The sequence below is a fragment of the Hemicordylus capensis genome, chromosome 4 (assembly GCF_027244095.1).
Source record: "Hemicordylus capensis ecotype Gifberg chromosome 4, rHemCap1.1.pri, whole genome shotgun sequence".
In the NCBI taxonomy this organism is placed as follows: Eukaryota; Metazoa; Chordata; class Lepidosauria; order Squamata; family Cordylidae; genus Hemicordylus; species Hemicordylus capensis.
The window spans coordinates 33,175,979-33,201,892 of record NC_069660.1 but is presented as its reverse complement, the minus strand read 5'-3'; the positions used below and the strand labels follow the sequence as shown (position 1 = coordinate 33,201,892).

General features: G+C 46.5%; 1 protein-coding gene across 1 annotated transcript; it reads left to right on the top strand.

The window, feature by feature from the left end:
* Nucleotides 1-233: 233 nt before the first annotated feature.
* SLC2A10 (solute carrier family 2 member 10) lies at nucleotides 234-17,935 on the top strand. Its single transcript, XM_053248923.1, has 5 exons — nucleotides 234-516; nucleotides 9,066-10,454; nucleotides 13,570-13,692; nucleotides 15,641-15,776; nucleotides 17,506-17,935. Exons 1-5 carry the CDS (start codon nucleotides 513-515, stop codon nucleotides 17,603-17,605), a joined length of 1,752 nt encoding a protein of 583 aa, XP_053104898.1. The 5' UTR covers nucleotides 234-512; the 3' UTR covers nucleotides 17,606-17,935.
* The last annotated feature ends 7,979 nt before the right edge of the window (nucleotides 17,936-25,914 follow it).

Sequence of the window (25,914 nt, the reverse complement as noted above, 5' to 3'; positions counted from 1 at the left end):
CCTGCCGGACAAGCCCCTGTTTCGGAGAGAGCTCTCCCCTCCCCGCTGCAGTGGGCCGGGCTGGAGCCAACGTGGCGCTGTTCAGCCCCAAATTCTACCAGCGGAGGAGAAGAACTTTTGAGTACCAGAAATTCTCCCGGGAAACTTCAGCTTCGCCGTTCTCCTGACGCTCTACGGCGCGGATCCGCTCCCGTCTCTTTCGTGGCTTGCGAAGATATCAGGGCGGGGAGTGGGGGGGGGGCTTTTTAATCGCTGCCCGGGAATGTGGGATGCGAGTTCTTGATCCGGCGGCCGCTGGAAGCCCATCAGCGCCTCGCCGGGTGAGTCTCCAAGCCCCTGGCGTTGGAATGCAGAACGTGCCTCCCTTGCAGACATCGACCAACGGCTGCTCGGGAAGAACCGCTTGGTTTAGGCTCCATTCCCAGCAGTCCTCTGGGATTCCTTTCTTGCCTGCTCTGCTCGATTGGGAAGCAGAACTTTTGCGCTGAACTCTCTATGTCTCTTCCATCGCCATGGGTAAGTGGGAATTAAGCCTCCCTCCAGGCAGGGAGTGGTGGAAGAGGCGGGGCGGGGGTATTTCTCTCTCTAGATGGCTGGCTTCGTGGCTGCAGAGGAGGGGAAAGTACAGTGAACTTTTTCCAGCTGCACGTAAAAAACAAACAAAAACGGCTTTGCAGCTAAGTGGCCTCTCGCACGTCTGTGCTCTGTATTCTCTACACTTTCTCCCTCTCTCCCAGAAGTGGATTTGTATTGTCTGCCCACCCGCGTCTATTGATATCTGGTTTTGCAAGAGGGTATTTTTTTTAAAGAAAGATGCTCTTAAATGGATTCATGAAAGTTTGGTCCCTCCTAATTACAAAGCTAGCCGTGAAAGAGGCTGAACAGACTAGACGCGAAGCTAGATCTCGGCTAAACGCAAAAGCAGGCAGTTTTTCGAGTTAAGGCTACAGTCCTATGCTCTGTGTCCACAGAACATGGTGGGCCTTTCTTTCGAGTAAGCACTGGTAGGATTGGGTGCAGCTCAGCCACAACCCCGTGCACGCTTAACTGGGAGTAAGCCCCAATGAATATAGTAGGACTTACTTCTGAATAGCAAGCCGTCGGATTGGATCGCAACAAGGCTGCGTATTTAGGCATATTCTCTCGAAAGTAAGAAGTGATCTGTACACTTGCTGCAACGGAATGGGGGTGGTAGAATGGTACGATTTCAGACTGTAGGTGGGGGAAAGAGCATTCTTAATCTCCTACTGTGAAAAGCTCCCTGCAAATAGAACACTTCCATAACAGGCAAATAAACAACTTCTCCACATCCCTACATTTGAGTGCTGCATACATCAGTCTAAAGCAAAGCGCGTTCCAGGAACACTGTAGTCTAGCTCTTTGGATTCAGCTTTAAGTCCAGAAATTGGAAAATTCCATGAATTAGTCTGTTCTGCTGTGGGTATGGTGGGGGAGGGGGAGTTCTTGTTTCTCATCCTGAGCCTTCAGGTTAGGTTGGACTATAAATCATCTTAGTAAGTCTTCAGAACAATCTATAAGGTGTATAGAACTTAGAGCTGCTTTTAAATCATCCACAAATCCATTGTAGACCCTAGGAATTGTCAGGCCACCACCCCACCTTATTATGTATTTTCTGCTGTCCACCAATCCAGTTTTGCAGCTACAAACAGAAGCCAGTAAAGTAAGTTGCCATCCATTCCTATAGCTTCAGACAGGTTTGTCAAGTACCAGGAAGGCCATCAACTAAAATATCTCATAAACTATCCCATTCTGTTCATTTCCTACTTCCGTTTTGGAAAACTCAGCGTTAACTCAGTGGAAGATAACTGTTGTTTTATGCTATGCCAGATTTAATCTGTATCTCAGCATTCTGCTTTTTGTTTAACAATTACACTGAAGATCTCCTTTAACTCTTTAGCCCAAATTTGTGGGAAATATTTGTTGCCACTAAAAACTACTGATCAGGGGCGTAGCAAGGTTGGAATGGGCCCAGAGACAAGATTTTAAAATGGGCCCCCCACTCACTGAAGCTCAGCTCATGAAGTAAAGAAATCTTAAATGAGGCTGAATAGTGGTAACAAAAAGCATAGTAATATATATACCTATGTGCCATAGAACATCATCCTAAATTATTTTTTAAAAGGTTCTGTAAATTGTGGACGATGCAAGTCATTTAATGGTACTAGAGAAAGACATGCTGTTCTGGTAGCTCCAGGTCTTAACACTCACATCAATTTTGGAGGATGAATACAACTGAAGGAAGCCTGGGCGGGTGCACGGTTGGGGGAGTCAGTCATGTGACTTGCCTCTGGGGAGGCCCCCCAAGGCAGTGGGCCCCCAGACAACTGTCTCCCCTTGCCCTATTGTAGTTACGCCCCTGCTACTGATTGCTTCAACCATTTTGTTACTTCTGTTCCTGATCAGTGTTCCCTCTAAGGGATTCCCAGATGTTGACTAAAACTCCCTGAATCACCAGGCAAAAGCCTTTGCAGCTGGGGATTCTGGGAGTTGTAGTCAACAAACATCTGGGAATAGAGGGAACACTGTCCTGATCTTATCTTTTTAAGATGATCCTATCTTGAAAAGGCTTCTTCTCACCTGGCAATTGAGTGTCATGAGTGAAACCACAGTTCACAAAGTCATGAGCAGGGAAAGAGGCTCGTAGAGAGAAGCTAATGCCTCCATCTCCTGCTTGTGGGCTTCCCAGAGGCACCTGTAGGAAACAGGATGCCGGGCTAGATAAGCCTTGGGCCTGATCCAGCAAGGCACTTCTTATATTATTAGGGGAGACGATCAAGGTCTTCAAGATCACAAACGTCAGTCATGCAGTGCAGAATTTTGCACTTGTTGGTTCTCAGTTGTTATGCCTATAAAATTAAATCTCTGTCACTGTTATGCAGTTAAATCTTGACTATGGGAGGGACAACAGAGAGGGGAGAGGATTAGTGGGAACACTGAGAGTAACAAGAAATGAATAAGATGCATGTGCATCTGCTTAGCCCTTCTCAGTGAGGTGGTAAACTTGAGTCTGGGTTATATCGCTTCAAACTGCAGATGGCAGCTCATGTGATTAAATGAGATGGCCTCCATACAAACACAACAGATCTCTCACATTAAAAAAAACTAAATGCCAGAGAGAAGGGTTTATCCTTCTGATCAGTCTAGTCCAGGCCTTGACAAATTTTATTTGGATCTAGGAGCCAGCCCAGATATTTAGGAGCCAGACAATGGACACTTGATAAAAATTACCTAACTTGGTGATAGAGATTTGCGGGGGTGGGTGGGGAGGATAATATTTTATGTATTCAATTTATATATCGCCCTTCCTAAAGTGGCTCGGGATGGTTTACATCAAAATCAAAAAATATAATAAAACAATTTAAAATTAAAAACCCATTTAAACCAGATTGAAATTAAAAACTAGACATCATTAAAAGTTAAGCTAAAAAGATGGGTCTTCTAAGGCTCTCCTGAAGGTCTCCAAGTAAGGCCTTCTCTTTATCCCTTTACAAGTAAAATACTTAGAACAGAAACAGGTCTGCCTGGGACAAATAAAGATTTTTTAAAATAACTCTGCCTCTGAATATCCTAGTCTAGGCACGACAGTTAAAATTCTGGAAGCCACGACTCCCTGGCACCTGGGATTTTTCAAGCCCTGGTCTAGTCTTTATGTAGAGGGAATTTTTTTGTTTGGATGTCAAAACAAAAAATGAATCACAAGTCTCCCCTGTCTGAAGTGCTATAGTTTGTACCTCCTGAGAGAAAACTAGGCCTTAGTTTCAGTTACATTTGAGAACTAAGGGTGGGTTTGTTTGTTTTTTAAATAAATTCTTTATTGGGCTAAGGGGCTTAGGTGATACCATCCTTGCCAAACATTACCTTCAGTGGCACACCATTTGACCTGTGTGGCAACCAGCTGCTGTTCTGGGCACCTGAGTACTATGCCAGTTGTTTGGTGATGTGGCCTGCTGCCACAGATTTCATCACTTTAGCAAACACTGTTTTATCAGTTATTTCCTCAATCTCTCTTTCTCCTTCTTTCCTTTTAGTCTGGGTGAATAGCAAGCTGCATTTTAATCAAAGCTCATAAACCATTGGCACCCATAAAGGTAATGGGAATTGCAGGAGAATCCAATTGAATCAGCCACAGCATTTTCCTCAGCACCATATGTCCCTAATAGAGTTTGCAAGTAGAAACTAATGAACCGTTCCAGTTTTCTGCAAAGCTCTTTTACTTGTCCTGAATAAATATTGTTTCTAATTGACTATCTGAAACCATGCACGAGAATAATTTACAACAGCATAGATAGTTGTACAGCTGGAAGGATTCTTTGGCATATGGCACGAGGGGAATAACGGACTGAGGTGAAGCATGAAAAGCAGAGGAATAAATGCAAATATCAATACAGCTCTTAACAAAAATTAGCATGACATAATCTGTGAATTGAAAATGATAAAAAGCCAGAAGTAGCACCTAAACCTGGAGCCGAGTGCTGCTTAGGAACATAGGAAACTGCCCTATACTGAGTCAGACCATTGGTCTATCTAGCCCAGTATTGTCTACACAGACTGGCAGCGGCTTCTCCAAGGTTGCAGGCAGGAATCTCTCTCAGCCCTATCTTGGAGAAGCCAAGAGCCCTATCTTGGAGAGGGGACTTGGAACCTCCTTCTCTTCCCAGAGCGGTTCCATCCTCTAAGGGGAATATCTTACACTTCTATATCACACCTCTAGTCTCCCATTCATATGCAACCAGGGCAGACCCTGCTTAGCCAGACCAGCTCTCATCTATGCTTCTGGCATAGTTGCTCCCAAAGAAACTGGACGTTGGGCCAGTTTGGATGGTGAGATTGCTGTGCCAAATTTATTTATTTATTTATTGAAACTTCTTGCATACCGCCTCCTCCAAAGACTCTAGGCGGTGAACTCACAAATCACATAGGGAGGAGTATAGGTGTGCATATCTCTCCTCACTAGCACACTATTCTACCACCATGTAATCATGTGCGGGGGGAGTGGGTAACAGAGTGTCTGAACTATCCCTCACTGTGTGATTTAGTATTTAAATTGCTCAGTGAGCAATAGTTCCGATATTTTATTGTATTTATATACAGCCCTACATCCATGGGAGGAGAGCTGGTCTTGTGGTAGCAAGCATGACTTGTCCCCTTAGCTAAGCAGGGTCCACCCTGGTTGCATATAAGTGGGAGACTAGAAGTGTGAGATATTCCCCTCAGGGGATGGAGCTGCTCTGGGAAGAAGAGAAGGTTCCAAGTTCCCTCCCTGGCATCTCCAAGACAGGGCTGAGAGAGATTCCTGCCTGCAACCTTGGAGAAGCTGCTGCTGGTCTGTGAAGACAATACTGAGCTAGATAGACCAATGGTCTGACTCAGTATATGGCAGCTTCCTATGTTCCTATCCTAAGAGCCCAGGGCAGTTAACAGCAAGATAAAAACTGTTCAGTAAAAACAGAACAAATGCAGCTAAAAATGTAAAAGCGCAAGGGACAGCTCACTAGCCAAAAGCCTGCAGTTCCCCCACAAAGGCTGGGAGAGAGGGAGCCAGACCATGGTGGATCTCAGCTGAGAGTGAGTTCCACAGTCTGGGGGCAATAACTGAGAAGGCCCTGTCCCGTATGCTTGACAAATGTGTGGGCATGTGGAGCAGAGCCCTCCCAGACAATCTAGTCAGGTGGGTAGATTCAGCTGGGAGTAGACAGTCCCTAAGGTACCCATTATTCTGCTCCCCACTTGATTATATGGTGGTGGCAGGGACATAGCAAGAGTGGAGTGGGCCCAGAGACAAGATTTTAAAATGCCCCCCCTCACTGAAGCTCAACTCATGAAGTAAAGAAATCTTAAATGAGGCTGAATAGTGGTAACAAAAAGCATAGTAAAAATTGTATAGATAAACACCTATGTGCCACAAAACAACATCATCCTTATTTTTAAAAAGGTTCTGTAAATTGTGGATGATGCAAGTCATTTAAAGGTACTAGAGAAAGACATGCTGTTCTGGTAGCTCCAGGTCTTAACACTCACATCAGTTTCGGAGGATGGATACAACTGAAGGAAGCCCAGGCGGGTGCAAGGCTGGGGGAGTCAGTCACGTGACTTGCCTCTGAGGGGCCCCCAAGGCAGTGGGCCCCCAGACAACTGTCTCCCCTTGCCCTATTATAGTTACACCCCTGGGTGGTGGGACTGCATGCTAGGGGAGAGGAGGTGAGCATGCCTAGACCTCTCTCCATGTGATTTAGCAGGGCCAGTTGGAAGTTTTGTTTGAACCATCCCTTTGTGACCCAGAATCCCCTGTGATATCACATAGGGTTCTGACATGAACTCTGCAGCCTAGGTTTCACCTGCTTGCCTAGAGCAACAGGAAATTTTGAGCCAGCCAATCCATCGTGGCCTGTTCTGTGATTTGCATGGAAGGGTGATCCTGAGCCACTGAGGTTCCGCCTGAAAGCGGAGCCTATGGCAGGTAGAACTTCACCACTTCAGCCAGGGAAAGTGAGAATTCTCCCTAAGCGATCCATCAATGAAATAGGCTCTCCCGTTTTCAGGAAAAGTCAAGTGTGGGGCTGGAAAGCAAGATGGCAATATGGTGAGATGATGCAGGATAGTCAACATGGCAAAAGGCACAGAGGCCCGTTTCAACTTCACAGAGTATTGGCAGAAAGCACAGGCAGTTTGTTTACCTGCAGAAGTCCTAGCTAGCTGGTAGGAGGAGGCAGCACAGATGTTGCTGCTCTATGTACTGAAGGTTTTAACAGTATTACAGTCCAACAAAGACATATGTAGAACTCTCCTGCCTGGCGAGCTGCTGGTGGCATAAAGTCAAGAAGCAGTTAGTGGGTAACACACTGCAGGGGAATTTGACAGGCTGGTCTGCTTCTCATCACTGTCGCCCAGAAGACTCTGATCATGAAAGGTGTCCATGCTTTCTGCACCATGTGAGGCAGCAACAGGGGATGCTGCCTTTTACCAAGTCAGACCACTGATCCATCTAGCTCAGTATTGTCTACACCAGTGGTTCCCAATCTGTGATAGCCACGAGCTTAGATGGCTTTAAAAGGGGCTTAGACAGATTCAAGGTGGACAGGTCTATCAATGGCTACTAGTCTGGTGGCTGTGGGCCACCTCCAGCCTCAGAGGCACGATGCCTCTCAATACTAGTTGCAGGGGAGCAGCAGCAGGAGAGCGGGCATGCCCTCAGCTATAGCCTGTGGGCTTCCCAGAGGCATCATCTGGTAGTCCACTGTGTGAAATAGGATGCTGGACTAGATGGGCCTTGGGCCTGATCCAGCAGGGCTGTTCTTATGTTATATAATCTGGGTTCCTCCAGATGTTGCTGGACCACAACTCCCATCAGCCCAGCTGCAATTGATTGTGGCTGGGGATGGTGGTAGTTCAGCAACATCTGGAAGCCCCCAGGTTGGGAACCCCTGGTCCACACTGACCGGCTATGATTCTCTAAAGTTCCAGGCAGGGGTCTCCCCCCAGCCCTATCAGGAGATGCCAAGGATTGAACCTGAGACCTTCAGTCTGCAGGCAGATGCTCTACCACAAAGCTGCGGCCCTGTCCCCTAAGGCAGGGATAGACAACATGTGGCTTTCTAGATGGTGCTGAATGACAACTCCCATCATCCCCAGCTCTGATAAAGTATGGCTCGGGGTGATTCCAGTAGGACCAGGGGTTCCCAACCTGGGGGCCTCCAGATGTTGCTGAACTACCATCATCCCCAGCCACAATAAATGGAAGCAGGGCTGATGGGAGTTGTAGTTCAGCAACATCTGGAGGAACCCAGATTTGGGACCACTGGTGTAGGCAATATTGGGCTAGGTGGATCAATGGTGTGACTCGGTAAAAGGCAACTTCCCCTGTTGCTGCCTCACACAGTGCACAAAGCATGGACACCTTTCGTGACAAGTCAGTGAGCTGCAGGTGCTATACTGCCCCCCAACGGACCTCAGGTATAGAGAGTTCCTTTTTTATATTTATTTATTTATTTATTTATTGCCACATGTTGTCTATCCCTGGCATCTCCAGATAGAGCCACTTTCTGGACCCATAGCAGAGGCAAGATTTGGCTCTGGGCTTCCTGATTCACAGCTAAGTCCCTTAGCTGCTTGCTACGCTACCCTTGCTGTGTAATGGCTTTTTACCCAATAATGGAGTTTTCTGCTTTCCCATGCCTCCTTCGACAGGCATGCTGCTGTCTGAGTTACTCAGAGAATAATAATACAAATAGTATATTTTGCAGTTAATATTTTAAACTTCCTTTGAAGGAGCATGCCACCAGTCAGTCCCCATGGAAAGTGCACATCCCATACTATGGTCCCGTTCCAGCTAAAGTGAATCATAGCAAGTTCGATTGAGCTCAGTGGGACTCGTGTTAGTTGCAACAAACTTGCTCCATTGATTTCAGTGGGCCTTAGACAAGATTGAATTAGCTGGATAGAGACTGGTGAGTCTCTAGTTCACTTTATGTAAAACAATGGAACCAGTGAAATGAAAACAATTTTCGCTTTAAAATGTTGACCAGGATGTTGCTGTGTCCATGCTATGCCAATTTTAAAAGCAGATTGGCAGAAAGATTGCCATTCATGTGTGTTTCCCCAGGAGTCAAAAAGTGTGTTGCTGTTCAAATTTATTTATTTAACATATTTTTATACCGCCCAAAACTTATGTCTCTGTGACAAAACAGTTGCCCTGCAGAATTAATCAATAAGATAGCATTTTATTTGCAATGGGGACAGGGTGCATACACAGTTCCCCTGGCTTGAGTCAAACTAGTTCAGTTTGGGCAGAGGCTGTCTTAATGTGTAAGTTGCCAGATTTAAGATGCCTTCCATTTTTCCCTGGTAGAAAGGGTTACTGTCAGCCTTTTACCTCACTTACCACTTTTGCACGTGCAGACAAATCTGGAGCCCTGAAAGTCTAAGCACGGTTCTGCAAAAACATTGATTTTCATTTCCTATGAGTTATGTAAAACTTATATATGGGAAAGCTTATTTCCTTTACTGAGAAAGACTCTTGAGACATTATTGTTTTTCTTGACTTGCAGGACAAGCACTGCTGATCCTCCTGCTCTCTTCCACCGTTTCGCTCCTTGGTGGGTTGATATTTGGGTATGAGCTCGGAATTATCTCTGGGGCCTTGTTGCAGCTGCAGCTAGAGTTTCATCTGAGCTGTTTTGAACAGGAAGTTCTTGTGAGTTCCCTGCTGGTTGGTGCTCTCCTGGCTTCTCTGGTTGGTGGGATCTTCATTGACCAGCAAGGAAGGCAGAGAGCGATATTGGTCAGCAGTGCCATTTTGTTGGGTGGCAGTCTCCTCCTAACTCTAGCCAGGTCATTTGTTTGCCTGGTATGTGGCCGTGTGACGGTCGGCTTTGCCATCTCTTTGTCATCCATGGCATGCTGCATCTATGTCTCCGAAATGGTGGCCGCCCATCAGCGAGGGGTGCTGGTTTCCCTCTATGAAGCTGGCATCACCTTGGGGGTCTTACTTTCATATGCACTGAATTACATTTTCTCAGATACATCGGAGGGCTGGCGATACATGTTTGGCTTGGCTATCGGTCCAGCTGCTATTCAATTTCTCAGCATCTCGTTCCTCCCAAAGAACTCCATGAAGTTAAATGTATGCAAGAGCGAGACTCGGAAAAGCCTCATTCGGCAACAGAAGAACAAGGATGGTGAAGACGCGATGCCACCTTGCCCCAAGGAGAAGCGTTATTCATTTGGGGATCTTTTTAGGTCAAAGGACAATATGAGAAGCAGAACTATGGTTGGCCTAGGACTGGTGCTTTTCCAGCAGTTCACGGGGCAGCCCAACATCCTTTTCTACGCGTCCAAAATCTTCCGATCTGTGGGGTTTCAGAGCAATTCCTCTGCCATCCTGGCTTCTGTTGGTCTAGGGGTGATGAAAGTTATTGCGACTCTTTTTGCCATGGCTTTTGCAGATAAGGCTGGCAGAAGGATACTCTTGATGGCTGGATGTACAGTGATGGCCTTATCAGTGACTGCCATTGGCCTAACAAGCTGCTTCATTCACTTGGATGTGGTCAAAGACTGTGGAACGCTGAGAGAATTAAACAGCACTTCACTCCACTCAGCTCATCTCCCCATAAAGTCAGTGTCCACCCACCCAGCTGTGTCATACTTCCCCTTGGCTTCAGGTGCTAGTGAAATTCATATGGTTTCTATTCCTACCATCACAAGGCCAGCAAGCTTTACCAAAATGGTTGCCAGCAGTGAAAATGGAGGAAGAACAGCAAGCGCTTCTTCACACACGGAGAAAGTGGGCCTGCTCAATCAGTCCACTGAGGCAAAGGAACAAAGTACCCCCTCATCTGTTGGAGAGGCTCCTTCTAAGGAACATATGCTCCTAAACTGGATTACACTACTAAGCTTGATGGCTTTTGTCAGCGCATTCTCAATTGGATTTGGACCAAGTAAGTGCACATCCTCGGCTTTCACATTCCTTGCACGTATGGCCACCAGGGTCCTGACTTATTGTGTGCGTATTCTGCTCTTAGCTTTACTAAGCAGGGGTTTGTGTGTGTGTGGTGAGTGAGAGAGAGAGAGACAGAGAGAAGTACAGCAGAACATCAGATTTAGGCATCCCATAGATGCAAACTATGAAATATCATCTCTGCTGTGCTTCACTCCATTATCCCTATATTATATCCTTCCTTTGTTCCAGTTAAAGGAAGAGCAACCACGGAAGGGGAATCTAAGGGAAAAGATCTGAAGTGGCAGCTTATTTTAGTTCTGCAGGAGCATTTCTAGACGGGGCTTTTAGCTCACTTCTCCTCCAGAATGGAGGGTGTGCATTCACTTCACATATCGGCCAGATTTACCCCGAAGTCCCTGCAAACTACCGGGGAGCACTTCACACACCATTCAGGTTTTTCTTTGCACATTTGAGTGGAGCCTGATTTATGTCCGGGGTTTTAAAAAGAATCCACTTTTTGTGTCAGATTTTTTGGGGCAAATTCAAACTTGCAGTAAACCTGTGGTAAAGCCTGCTGTGTGGAAATGCTCCAGGAGAGAGAGCATGCAATTCCTGAATGCAAAATTAGGCATGATGTGGGAGTTCAGTGACTGGCTCTCTAGACATCTTTGTGAAAAAGTAGCCACAAAAGCACCCAATTTTGATCAAGTCCATGGCACAGGGGAGGAAGGTTTCGCCCCTTTACCCCATGCAGCAGCTCCACTCCAAATCCCATCTCCACTCCCAAAGTGCTTTTGGTAATGGAGGGATTTTTTTTCTGCCTGTAACTTTATCCTCTCTACAGCTAAAGGCATGGGGAGGGGGGAGGATTCAAATCAAGGAATCCACGAGGAGACAGAATTAACCACACATACACACACGTTGCAGTTCTGATTCAAACACCCCATGGCTGTTGTTTTGTGTTTGTTTTTGACAAAGAAAAGATACTGGGAGATCCCATCATAGATCTCACTTGCTGTGTCTAGTTCGACCTTAAATCTCCTGTCCTCTTTGAGCCTCTCTATGCTATGCCCTTTTTGTAGATACTTGGTGAGGGTGCTTATCACTCCTTTTGAAAATGTCAAGCCATATTTGGCCATTGCTTCAGCTAGCCTGTATTGTCTGGAGACTAAGCCTGGAATCATTTGCATGCAAAGCCCATGCTTTTCAACTGAGCAGTAGGCAGCTTCTGTTTTGAAGTAGTGATCAGCGGAAACATTATCTGTTTGTATCTTTACCTTTAATGGTCGGTGGGATGTCCAGAGTGGAACCTAGTTCCCAATCCCTGTCCCCCAACCTTGCCCCTTTGTTTCTCAGCTGGCGTTTTTCAGATAACTACACTGCACCATCTGCATGGGCAGAACTGCAAGTTGTTTTGGTGTCCGAGGCTTCTCTCACCTGCCTCTGAAGGATTTATTTCTGCCTACTGTTCCAGGAACTTTCAGCTCCTGCAGAATCTTATTATATACCCCATTATGCAAACATATATACAAATCCTGCCAGACATATGCAGAGTATGGCAGATCTATTCATGATTAAGTGCTCAGGGGCTCTGACCAGGAAATAAACGTCAGTTCCACATGCATGTCTTGATCATTCCCCACCCCCACAGATCATGAACTTGCCTTGCAAGTCCTCATAGTGGGCTAACTCGGGTCTTATTTATTGTAGCTTATGGAAGGCTGGGAGAGAATTGGTTTTAAGAGAGGTGGAAGTGTCAGGGTTACTCGGCTTCCTCTGTTCCCTGCTGCTGCTTCGCAGGGTAACCCAGCTTCAGCCCTCCTACAGATGTTGGCCTACAACTCCCATCATTCCTGACTATTGGCCACTGTGGCTGGGGATTCTGGGAGCTATAATCTGAAAACAGCTGGAGGGCCGCCATTGAGTAGCCTGCCTTAGAGCATACACACACCCTTGTTGTCAGTCACCTCTTGCAGAATAGGTTTTGCAGGATTTTGAAACCATACCAAAACCTATTCGCCAGAGGCAAAAGTAGAATTAGTCTACACACCATAAACCACCCACCCCTCTTTCAAACTGTTCCTGATTTCTTGAAAGGACTATTGTCTGTCTCCAGCCTCGGTAGGTAACTTGTCTTCACTTTTGTCAGCTTGAAGTTTCTGAGGATGTTTCCAGATGGAAAAATACTCCATTTTAAAATAGAAGTTCTTACAGCTTTTCTACTTGTCATTCAGGTGACATCCTAGCTGCCACACAATTATGCAGCGCCATCTGCTGGCCATGTATGGAGCTGCAAAATTGCATGACGTCCAAAGGTATCATCTGAATGACAAGTAAAAAAGCTGTAAGAACGTTTGCTTTAAAACAAAGTATTTCTCTGTCTGGAAACTGTTGGAGATGAACTTCCAGTGCATCGACCTTTTGCACCAACTATCCTAATGACCACTAGGGGCATTGGGAGTAGAGACAGTGAGTCAGGGTCTCCCTATCTGTCCCTACTCTGTGACCCCTGAACTGACTCTGCAGCACTTCCTGTGCTGAGTCACAATCCTTCCTTTCCTCTTAGAGAGCAGATGGAAACATCTATCTCTCTCCTTACCTATCCACTATGTAGTCCTTTAGATTAGAGATAGGTCTTTCCTATCTAAGTGTATTTAACCAATAAATATTTAGTGTTTAGTCATACAAGGATCTCCATGTGTTTTTCTCTAAACAGCTGCAATATCCAAACCATCCTCTGCTACCTACTCTGTAACTGGAGTGTGTGCTCATTCCTTAGTGCTCTGCTGTTTTACCTATTCTGGGTAAGAATCAACAACCTCTAACAGAAACATCCTGGGCTGTATTTTCTGTAACAGAGATTCCTGGCAGTTGTTAACTACAACTCCCATCATCCCCAGCTGCAATGGCCTTTGGGAATGAGGGAGTTTTAGTCAACAGCATCTAAGAATCCCTGTTATAAGGAACACTGATCCTGGAGGTGTTTATCACTCAACTCAGTGAAGGCAAACTCCCCACTTCTAAAATCAGTTCTGTGGTAGAATTGCACAAACCTGTCCAGTGTGTTCTCTTTTCTTCACCCCACCCTACCACCTTCCTTTCTCCTGCCACAGTGACATGGCTTGTCCTCAGTGAGATCTATCCTGCCAACATACGAGGGAGAGCCTTTGCCTTCTGCAACAGTTTCAACTGGGCTGCCAATCTGCTGATCAGTCTCACATTCCTGGACCTCATTGGTATGTATGGGTGTTGCTTGCTGCTGCTATTCTCCACTGCAGTATGCTTCACAGCTGGTCAGGCTCTCAGTTCTGGCAGTGATCCCTGGTGTGAGAATAGGCATGTCGGAAGTACATAGGACTTTCCTTCTTCTTATCTGGAATGTTGGAGGGTGTTTTTAGATGAGGACATGGCTTGTCTCCACTTGTAGCTGAATGAACTTAATGGCTGAATAGGGATCTGAACCCAGCTCTATGAAGCTGCCTTATATTGAGTCAGACTATTGGTCCACCTAACTCAACACTGGTTATACTGACAGGTAATGGCTCTCCAGTGTTCCACATGAGGGTCTCTACCACTTCCAGCTTCCAACCCTACCTGGGTGCTTTCCAGATTAGCCGCTCAACAGCAGCAAAATGCTTCCTTAAAGGCAAATCACATTAAAAATGTAAAGCAGGGGGAGCAGTCTGGTGAAAACTAACAACTTGGAAAACCAGCAATTTTTTACGCTGGATACGCAACATCATAGCACTATATTGCAGCGATTAAATTCAAAACAAGGCATCAGAAATGTGAACAGCACCCTGCTGTCAGTGTAGGGACTGCGGTGTCACAATGCAGGAAGGGTGGAAGCACACTTCAGAGATCCGCCATGACCCCGTTGCAGGGTGTAATCTGGAAAGCGTTCAAGAGATGTCAGGGACTGAACGTAGCACCTTCTGCATACAAAGCATATGATTTGCCCCTGAGCCACAGTCTATTCCCAACACTCTTCATTATTAGACCATACTGGCTCTGGAAGCTACTCACTTCTTGGACTGGAGCACAGAATGGAGTCCACATAGCTTTGTCCATAGATTATGGATAAGGTTCTTGGCCTTGTTCTACATATCCTCCTCCACAATGTAAGGCCCCACACAGCACTGTCTGAATTTGATAAATGCACCAGTCTTCACCATATCCAAGCAAAAAGTGATGTCTTGTCCAGAGGTGGTCCTGGGTACTGCAGCACTTGAGGCAAGGTGCCAAATGCTACCTTACTCCATGACCCTGGTGAGGGCCAGCTCCCCTTAAACGATCCTTGCGAGTTTTGAAAGTGGTGCAGGAGGCAGGGAGGAGGGAAAGTTGTCAGCAGCACCCTCTTCTCTCTTCATGCTTCTTGCAAGCTTTGCAAGGTGTGTGAGGAGAGGCACTCCTTGCAAAGCTTGCAAGGGTCAGACTGGTCCTGAAGAGCTGCTCTAATGGCCATAGAAAGAACATCTCGCCATTCTGCTGGTGCCCCAGTAATTTGCTGGGGTTTGTAGATAATCTGCTGGGAGCAAGTAGCAAGGAGGATCTTGCCATCCTGCTGGTGCCAAAATAATTAATTAATTAATTAATTGTTTTTAATTTTATTTATATACCGCCCTTCCAAAAATGGCTCAGGGCGGTTTACATCAAAGTAAAAACAATTAAAATCAATTAACGATTAAAATCAAAACTATAAAAACAGCATAAAACTAATTAACATTAAAAACATATTACAGTTAAAAACCCTGGAGAACCAAGCCAGACACTTACAGCAGTTAAAAACAATTTACAACAAATTAAAAACCCTAGAAGGCCTGGCCAAACAGATAGTTTTTAAGGGCTCTCCTAAAAGCCAGCAATGAACTCGGATTACGGACTTCTGTCGGGAGTGCATTCCACAGCCCAGGAGCAGCTACAGAGAAGGCCCGCCTCTGAGTCGCCACCAGACATACCGGTGGTAACTGGAAACGAACCTCCTCAGATGACCTTAACTTGCAGTGGGGATCATGTAGAAGAACGCGCTCTCTAAGATAACTCGGACCTAAGCCAATAATATACTGGGATTAATCTGCTGGTGCCCCAATAATCTGCTGTGTGAGGTGACTGCCTCACCTTGCTTCATGAAATAGCTGCCACTGGTCTTGTCTCATTTTTCTTCTGTTCTGCTTCCCCTTGCAGATGCCGTCGGCTTATCATGGACATTCCTTTTCTATGGACTGGTGGGAGCTGCAGCTGTTCTATTTATTTACCTTTTTGTACCAGAAACCAAAGGACAGTCTCTAGAAGAGATAGACCAGCAGTTCTCAAAGAAGCAGTAAGTCCTGGTGTGCCTGCTCTTGGGCAGCGTAGTCCATAATAGCCAGCAGTACTAATGCTGGACCCTGCAAGATGTCCTGTGCCCAAGTCCCAAGGCTAGGTCCGCCATTCCACAGTCTGATGTAGTTGTATGGTCCCTGTTGTCTAAGATCAGTGCTAGAGAAGCAGGACTCTGTGCTGTCAAATGAGACTACCTTCACAGTTGAGCACTTCGGAAACCTAGCCCAAACCCATTGTTTCCTTGTTGCATTTTTACAGCTGCCCCAACCTGATTTTACATTTGTATCCCACTTTTCTTCCAAGGAGCCCAAAGTGGTGTCCATAATGGTTATGTTTTTCCCCTGACGTAGGTTAGGCTGAGAGATTAAGGACTGGCCCGGAGTCACCCAGTGAGGTTTTCGGCTGATCAGGGATTAAAACCTCCCCAGCCCTAGTCCAGCATTCTAACCACTACACCATCCTGGCTCAACTACATCTAGAGGCACTTGTGCCTTTATAAGCATGGAAGGTGTATTTGAGCATCCTTAGGCTAGGCTAATCAAGGTACGGCCTTCATCCAGCAGGCAAGTATATTGCATTGCATTGCAAGATGTAGGCTGTGGTAACGTGAGGTAAGGTAAGCTAGAGTAATGTGGTAAGGTAATGAGAGGAGAGCTGGTCTTGTGGTAGCAAGCATGACTTGCTACCACAAGCCATGCTAAGTACCACAAGTTAGCTAAGTAGGGTCCGCCCTGGTTGCATTTGAATGGGAGACCACATGTGAGCACTGTAAGATATTCCCCTCAGGGGATGGAGCTGCTCTGGGAAGAGCAGAAGTTTCCAAGTTCCCTCCCTGGCTTCTTCAAGAGAGGGCTGAGAGAGATTCCTGCCTGCAACCTTGGAGAAGCTGCTGCCAGTCTGTGAAGACAATACTGAGCTAGTTGGACCAATGCTCTGACTCAGTATATGGCAACTTCCTATGTTCCTAACCATCAGTCTGTTCTCCTGGGACCTAACTGGGGATGGGGCTGTAGCTCACTAGAAGGACCCAGAGTCCATCCTTGACATCGCCTGGTAGGGCTGGGAAAGACCAATCAAGGGTCCTGGAGAGCTACTGCCCGTCAGTTCAGGCAGTACCTAGTTAGATGGACCAGTGGTCTGACTTGGTTTAAGGCAGCTTCCTTTGTTAGCTGACACTGAACTGTGTGGAAATCCACATAAGTCCATAGTTCCCACAATGCACGCTCTTAAAATGTGACAGTGCAAATGTGTGAGTTGGCCTCAAGGTCCTTGACAGAACTGGAAGAGCTTAGGAGGTACTTAGGAGGCGTTGTCTAGGGAGCCACTTAAGCTCTGTAGCCCTGCAGCTAGCTGCCTGACAAAATTGTTCTTCAAAGGTATCACTTCAAATTGCAGGACACTAATACTGTTAGTTCATCGGAACAATCAATCTACTTAGCATACCTTAGCACAACAGCTGTGTCGTATGTTCCACCACTTCTGCCTGACATCTAGCTTTCTATGTGTAAGGAGTAAGTTACATGAGACCACATGCTGCAGTCTGAAATCATGCAGTACAGGAACAACTGCATCTCATTTGAGACATTTCTAACAAATACATTAAGTCCACTTTTCTAATCTCAAGAAGGGCCCGTCAAAAGCAAGGAGGGGCGGGGGAAATCCCCAAAACTATAAACACCACAATAAGGCAGCATCTGTAGTTATTCACCACTTTAATTGTTTGGCAGGTTGTTACAGAGAAACAGATTCTGGCAAAAATTCTGGAACAGAAGAGAAGTTCATCCACGAGCTCATTACCAAAGAGTGGACAGTTCCAGTACCTCCTGAGAGATGAGCAATGAACATTTCCGCTTATGAAGAGACACAAGTGACATCAGGATATTCACTTTCTGCAGTGTTGAAGGGATACGATGACTTGCTCAGAGAAGGAATCCTGAACCTGCTGTTAAAGCACTGAGTTCATGTGGGTGAAGTACAGTTCACCTCCTGGAAAAAATGCATGGAATTGAGCATCCTGGTCTCTTGAAAAGGCTCCTCTTCTATGCCTTGATTTCCGTCTGTTAGTTAAGAGGAAATATAACTGATGACCTTTTGTCGGTTCACACAGCAGGGTATTTTTTAAAGAAAGCATTTGATAAAGTATAAGTTATGACACCATTTTGTGTTCTGTGTTTCTGTGTGTTTCAAAGTGCGAAATACTTCAATCTCTTGCCAATTAAAACCATTCAAAGCAGTGTGGGTAGTCTTGAGGAGCAGCCTGGCCCTCAGAGTGTGAGGTGAAGGCATGGCTCTTTAAGGACTGAATGATATGTTACAACAGGGCTTGACAAATCCCAGGCACCAGAGAGCCATGATGCCTAGAAGTTTAACTGTGGTGCCCAGACTAGATGTCACGATGCTGGTCCCTCCAGAGCTGTTTCTCTTGGTGAGAGGGCCTCAGAGTACGTTGAGGGGAGGGGGTTCTCTTTCACCCAGTTCTTCCTCCTCTGGGCACCTTGGGGTCACTGTGGCAGTCTCTCTCGGGAGGCCTCCACTACTCACCCTCCAACTGCCCCTCATCATCGGCTGGGCCAGCCTTAATTCCCTGTTGGCAGCCCATGCGATCCCCACCCCACCCCCAATTGGCCCTACACCCTGCTTTATTAAGCTCATCTTGTCCTCATTGCAACCAGCTGCCTCCCCACTCTCACCCCGCCTTTCCCTCTGAGGCACCTCGCTGACATCATTTGGAAGTGCCTCGCCAGTGGCCCGCTCACTCGACTGTTCTCTAGGAGCTCTAGGGAGCAGCAGCCTCACCAGCATGCCTGCAGTGGATTGCTTCACCCCTCCCTCGGTTAGTTTGGGGCCAACCCCTGCCTTGGGGGCTGGTAAGGACAGCGAGGGTCCTTTCTGGGCCAGTAAGGATGGTGAGGGCGCCCACCGCATACCAGAATATTCAGAGACTGAATTATTTAATAAAATCTCTGTCCCCAGGTAGCCCTGTTTCTATTCCAAGTACATCACTTATAAAGGGGACAAAGAAGCCCATTTATGCTCATTCCCCTGGCCCAAAGTCCATCACTAAATCTGGATATTTTGTCAAATGTCTGTTGTCTGGCTCCTAAATTTTTGGGCTGGCTCCTAGATCCAAAGAAAATTGTCAAGGCCTGTGTCACAAGACAATCGGAGAACTCCACTGCTGTGTTTGTCTTGTATCAGAGCTGGTCTTGTGGTAGCAAGCATGACTTGTCCCCTTAGCTAAGCAGGGCCCGCCCTGGTTGCATATGCATGGGAGACTAGAAATGTGAGCACTGTCAGATATTCCCCTCAGGGGATGGAGCCGCCGCTCTGGGAAGAACAGAAGGTCACAAGTTCCCTCCCTGGCTTCTCCATGATAGGGCTGAGAGAGATTCCTGCCTGCAACCTTGGAGAAGCCGCTGCCAGTCTGTGAAGGCAATACTGAGCTAGATAGACCAATGGTCCGACTCAGTATATGGCAGCTTCCTATGTTCCTATGTTGTATTGCTAATACAGGGACTGGGGTACATTTTCAGGGAAGAGCCTGTGGGGCGACTTAGTTCTCACCAGACTGCTAGTTCTCCTTTATAAACGTTAAACTGTGTTTAACCATGCTTCAAGGACAGAAGCCAGTCAAGCTGAGGGAAACGGGTGGGTTTTATTTTAGGGTGGGTTTTAGGAAATTATTAAGTGGTAGGTTGAAGTGTAAAGCACTCCCTAACCCCACTTCCTGAATCTCTCCTGCAAATTCTCTTCCCTCGCCCCCAATTTATATAACCTCAGCAGACATGGGTATGGGAACATGCTTTTGCCAAGGTAATGCATGCTGGCCTAAAGAAAGGGAAAGGCTATGCCCTCCTGCTCCTGGCTGGTTCTCAACTGTCAGCGTTGAGGCTGAAAATCTTGTTCTGAGTTTTCCCTTCAGGCTGGGTGGACATTTTCTTTCTGGCTTTTCCTCTTCTTTCTATCTGCCTTTAGTATTAAGTTCTTGGCTAATATAGATTTTCCCTTTCAGTGCTTCCTCTCTAAATGACCCCATTTATCTCAATGATCTTCAGATTTCTACTGGGAGATATTCTACCTGCTTGACATGTCAGCAAACCTATGCAATAAGAGATGGCCTTTATAAACCTTGGCCAACTGTGTCATGATCTCTGATCATTTCTACATCTTCTTGAACACGGTGGGCTATCCTTGTCCAACTGTAGTCCTCCAGTGCTTGATAGTTTTTATGATAGATTCGAGGGGAAAGAGAGAAAAGAACAATTGCAAAACAGAGAAAACCCGGTCATGGGTCGCCACCAAATGAGCCAGTGGCATCCATAACCAGACTTTCCAGAAGATCGTAACAGGTGGCAGGGTTTATGGCAAAGGAGGCACTCTCTTAAATAGCCTGGACCTAAGCTATTAAGCCATCATGCATCATGCCACCAGTAGCCTGGCAACTATCAGTACATCATCAGCTCCCCTCTGGCCATGAAGGAGCAAGAGCTGGGACCAGCCCTGTTGAAGCTGTTGTAAGCAAAAGGAGCATAGAGTGTGCTGTGCACAGAGGCACATTCATGGATGGGAGCCCCTGTAGCCACAGTGCTCTATTGTTAAAATGGCCGCTGGGTCCCAGGAGCTGCTAGGAACAGCATGAGCACCCACACAACTGAAACAAAGCAGTAGGAGAGCTCTCTTTCCCTCCAGTCTGGGTTTAGACCTTGGTAGAGAATCAGGGCTACGCTGTTATCAACACCGTGGGTCATATGCTCATGGATCCCAGAGCATACTGCCTCCTACCCTTGTTTTGTTGACCATGAGAACAGCCCTAATGTCCGAAGAGGTCTAGACTGGATCTGACACTTCTAAGCTATGAAAAGAGCACCAGCAAGGAGACTGGGCTCTTCCCTCTTTTTCTACACCCTCTTCAAAGTGTGCAAGAATAGCATATGACTCCTGCAGGCTTTTAAGGTAAGGTAACGTGTGCCATCAATTGATTTTGACTCCTGGCACCCACAGAGCCCTGTAGTTTTCTTTGGTAGAATATAGGAGGGGTTTACCATTGTCTCCTCCCGTGCAGTATGAGATGATGCCTTTCAGCATCTTCCTATATTGCTGCTGCCTGATATAGGTGTTTCCCATAGTCTGGGAAACATACCAGCGGCGATTCGAACCAGTGGCAACCTTCTGCTTGTTAGTCAAGCATTTCCCTGCTGCACCACTTAAGGTGCAGGCTTTAACGGGTAAAATGTGAAAGAGCTGTCAGCAATCTCATCTTTCCTGCAGCTGCCAGCTCCATAGACTTCCTCCTCCTTCCTGGCAGGAGAGGAAGAGAGAAGAGCAGCTGCAGCAGCAGATATGGGGGCTAGCAGGCAGCATGTCCAAGCAAGGCAGGGGTAGGATGGAGGGATGGGGGTGAGAGGGCAAGTGAGTAGGATAGCTCTAACGACAGCCTCTGCCACCCCCTACTCATGCCGCTTGAGGCAATCACCTCACCAGGCTTCATGGAAGGGCTGGCCTTCACTCCCATTCCTCATTTTTGATTATAAAAGCCTCCCTTCATGCAATAAGGACCGCCCCCACCTATTGTGCTCCCTGCCTGCCTACCAACAGGGCTGGACAGCTGACAATTCCTGTTTGGGAAAATAACACATATCTCATGCTGAATCCTCAACCCACAAAATAGCATTTATCCTCCAGAAGGTGCTCTTGGAGACCATAATAACCAAAGGGAAACGGGTCACTATAGCAAGGCAGCTGTGAAGTGGCTCCTGGAGCCAGGAAATTGTGGGCCTCTCGAATTACGCTCTATGGTTTAGGAGTACGTGATGGGGGAAGTCTCCATACTTGTCCAGATGGTAACGGGAGAGCCCCCATTCCTCACGAAGCTCATTGAAAAAGCGTGTGTGGGTTGGGAATGCACACAAAAGGGACTTTATGAGGGGAAAGCAGCAGCCATTCATCTGCTCTACCGTATAAGAACTGAAAGGCATCAGAGGGAGGACTCCCCAGAGTGAGACACACCTGATGATCAGCGATCAGTTGCAGAACTTTCTTTTCCAGACATGCTGCAGCTTGTCAGATAATGGTTACAGGTGCCTCCTGCTGTTCTCCTTCCTGAGCACACACTTGTGTCCCTGTGCCTCCCCGAGAAAGCAGAACTTTGGTTACCAAGTGTGATCTTTTGTTTCTACTGTCATGAGAATACTGCTCAAGGATTTACTGAGCAAAGATGACAAAGGGGATCATTTGGAAAGGTGGTGCTGTTTTATACGTTGCAGCTGCTGCTGTTCTGTGCTGGTGCTCAGGCTGAAGAGGCATCATGGGAGGAGGGCTTTACAATGCAAGCACTGGAACTTTGTTGTGTTCATATCACACAGTCCTTCACTCTTTTTCAGAGCCAAGGCCTGCCTTTTGTCCCAGAGCGAAACATGGGAGCTGCTTACAAAATCTTACCCAATATTAGTGCATGAGCCAGCTAGAGTAGTTAGTGCCATCTGAGGGGGATAAACACTCGTGGCGCAGCGAGGAAGTAACTTGCCTAGTGAGCAAGAGAAGGCTGGTTCGAATCCCCACTGGTATGTTTCCCAGACTATGGGAAACACCTATATTGGGCAGCAGCAATATAGGAAAGATGCTGAAAGGCATCATCTCATACTGCACGGGAGATGGCAATGGTAAACCCCTCCTGTATTCTACCAAAAACACACACACGGCTCTGTGGTCGTCAGGAGTAGACACCGACTCGATGGCACAATTTTACCTTTACACCCCTAAAGATGGAAAATAGGTGATGGCATTAAAGTAATTTCAGTTCTCAGTGTGTTGTCATGTTTTTATTGTCCTGACCACCAGGCCTCCATCCGCTCAACTTGCAGTGGTATTTAAAAAGCTTTAAAAACAGAAAAACTCTTATACAATTTTATTGATGATGTCAGAGGAAAGGAAAGGAACATTGGCAGGGATGTCCTCCAAAGATTACACCATGGAGAGAGTACAAACAATTTTTCATTGTTGCCTTAACTCTTACCCTAAACTTTTCCTCTGTGTAAAAATGACTGCAATTTTACCCTAATCATTTGAGGATAGGGATAAAGTTTTCCTCTGTGTAAAAATGACTGCAATTTTACCCTAATCATTTGAGGATAGGGATAAAGAAGGGGTGAAGGTACACAGAAAGCTGTAAGTGCAAAAATACTATCATCTATTTTCTTTCTCTAGGGAGGTAGAGGTTGCCAAAAATCACCATGAGCACCTAAGGTAGTATCAATGGGCAAAATTTATGGGCCTGATTCAGGGACATATGCCCAGTTTTTCTCCTCTCTTTAGAGTGACAGGTGCAAAGAATTGGAGCAGGGATCTTTATTTTTAACGTCTGCATAGAAGAGGACTATATTTCAGATGCAGCTTCTCATGCAGGGATGAAAAAGTCCCACTTACCAAAATATTTTTTTATTCACAACTAAGATAAAGGAACTTTATTCTCCTTTACATCTGGACAAGAATGGAAAGAAAAAAGTTCCTCCCCTGAGATTTAGTTTCCATTCTAAATGCATATTGAGAAAGGAGAAAGGAAACACCCTTGCCTATTCCCTTGTACAGGGACGGAGCCACCATTGGGTGAACGGGTTCAAAGAACCCGAGCCTCCACCAATCAGGGCAGCCCCCGCCCACCCACCCCATGTCTGATGTCAGATGCGGGGGCGTTATTTCAGTCCCAAATGGGGCAGCGCGGCCTGTGCTGCATTGAGCAGCCTGCCTTAAAGGCAAGCTGCCTTAAAGGCAGGGAGAGGCACTCCTGGTCTCACTGCCAATGCAGCGGGGCTGATCTCCCTTCCAAATGGGGCTGCGCAGCCCCATTTAGGAGAGAGATCAGCCCACACTGCATTGGCAAAGAGCTCTGGTTATCTGTGGTGTCTCAGATCTTGCCTTCACAACTGTATATTACTTGTAAACATCCTCTTTTCTAGGGGTGTGTATGAAATGGATTTTGCATTTTGTTTTGAGCTCGAAACAGGGCATACCCTGCTGTTACTCCCCTGCAACTGGTATTTAGAGGCATCCTGCCTCTGAGGCTGGAGGTGGGCTATAGGTAGCAGCTATCTTGTTAACCACACTGGGGAAAGGTGTGTGTGTGTGTGTGTGTGTTTGTGTGTGTGTGTGTGTGTGTGTAATACAAATAAAATACTGACTAACATACAGAGCCCTGAATACAAATGTGACTTTTAAAAGCTATATATTTCAAGCTGTAACCACACTCCCTACACCCACAAAAAAACCTCCTGTATGTTATTATTTTGTTATTTTTGCAAAATGTTTACACTGGATTTCCAAATACAATCAAAAACATGTCCCAATTTTGATGGACAATACAAGAAATCAAAGAGGTTTTTCTCACGAGCATCCAAGCCCAAGCTTACGCAGCCAAGCTTGGACTTGGCTGCTGGTGAGAACCACCAGAATCCACAGCTCGTGCTGACACACAGATGGGCGTCACAGTGCCCATCCCCTGAGGGGATCCCCCAGTGCACCACACTCGGTGCACAGTGCACTGTGGGAATCACAGAGGCTGGGACGAGTACTGGCCTCTGTTCACTAGCACTGCTGAGAGTTCTAGTCATGTGTGCGCGCAGCTTGTACGCTGCAGGGGCTCAGCTCAGAGGCTCAGCGCCGTCATCTGGGGGAAGGTAGGTGGAACCCTGCCTTCACCCCCGCCCACCCGACCACAGGAGAGTGCGGTCATGTGAATAGTCCCAATGAATATTTCCGATACCATAATTGAAACAACCAAACTTCCCCCCCCCATGTCCTGTTACAAGGTGAAATTGGAAGTTGCTAGGCAACCTCTGGCACTCCAGCTGTAGATGAACTACAACTCCCATCATTCCCCGCCACAATAAATTGTGGCTGTGGATGATGGGAACTGTAATTCAACAACAACTGGAGCAGGGGCGTAACTATAATAGGGCAAAGGGAGACAGTTGTCTGGGGGCCCACTGCCTTCGGGGGCCCCCCAGAGGCAAGTCACATGACTGACTCCCCCAGCTGCGCACCCACCCGGGCTTCCTTCAGTTGTATTCATCCTCCGAAACTGATGTGAGTATAAAGACCTGGAGCTACCAGAAGAGCATGTCTTTCTCTAGTACCATTAAATGACTTGCATCGTCTACAATTTACAAAACTTTCTAAAAAGTAATTTAGGATGATGCTCTATTGTGGCATGTGTGTGTGTATATATATACACTCTGCTTTTTGTTACCACTTCAGCCTCATTTAAGAATTTCTTTACTTCATGAGCTGAACTTCAGTGAGGGGAAGGCCATTTTAAAATCTTGTCTCTGGGCCCACTCCAACCTTGCTACGCCCCTGAACTGGAGAGCCAAGGTTGCTACCCCTCTCCTAAACATTACAGAATGGGGAAGGATTCCATGTGTGGTAGTTGCCATTTACAGCAACAACTTCATAATGAAATCCGTTGTTCCAGCTTCAGGAGGACAGTACTCCATTGGGTTGCTCTCCACTTGACTAACAAACAGGAGATTGCCGGTTCGAATCCCCGCTGGTACTATATTGGGCAGCAGCGATGTAATAAGGTGCTGAAAGGCATCATCTCATACTGCACGGGAGGAGGCAATGGTAAACCCCTCCTGTATTCTACCAAAGAAAACCACAGGGTGGCACACTTTACCTTTACCTAGGCAAGCAATCCACATCATTTACGTTTTGCCACTAGATGGCTCCTTGTGATTAAAGAATTTCATCTTTTAGGAGCCTCGCTTATGAGCTGCCTGCATCTTTTCACTGAGAAGCAGCACACAAGCTTGTCTTTGGGGCTGAAGTCAGCTCTGTGCCTCACGGTTTTCTCATCACTGGCTTGACAGAGTCCCTCTGTCTAACAGCAACATAAAAGGGAGACATTCAGCAGGTGCTGATTTCCCCACCATGACACCAAATGTGTCTTCAGATTTCAGGAGGCTGCTGGAAAAGGGAGGTTGTTGATGACATTCAGGATTCTGAAGGCTAAAGCTTGGATACATTCAAAGGCATATCGTGAAAAAGCAACATGTTTTAAGAGCATTTCTTAAGCTGTTATGTATAATCATAATAAATCTAGAAATCTCAGCATAGGACAATCCCCTTTAAAATTTTTTTTT

What these genes read in the sequence shown, in the direction of transcription:
- SLC2A10 (XM_053248923.1), top strand. An exon ending in CTCAATTGGATTTGGACCAA is followed by an intron (nt 10,455 to 13,569) that starts GTAAGTGCACAT and finishes CTCCTGCCACAG; the next exon opens with TGACATGGCTTGTCCTCAGT. An exon ending in CACATTCCTGGACCTCATTG is followed by an intron (nt 13,693 to 15,640) that starts GTATGTATGGGT and finishes TTCCCCTTGCAG; the next exon opens with ATGCCGTCGGCTTATCATGG.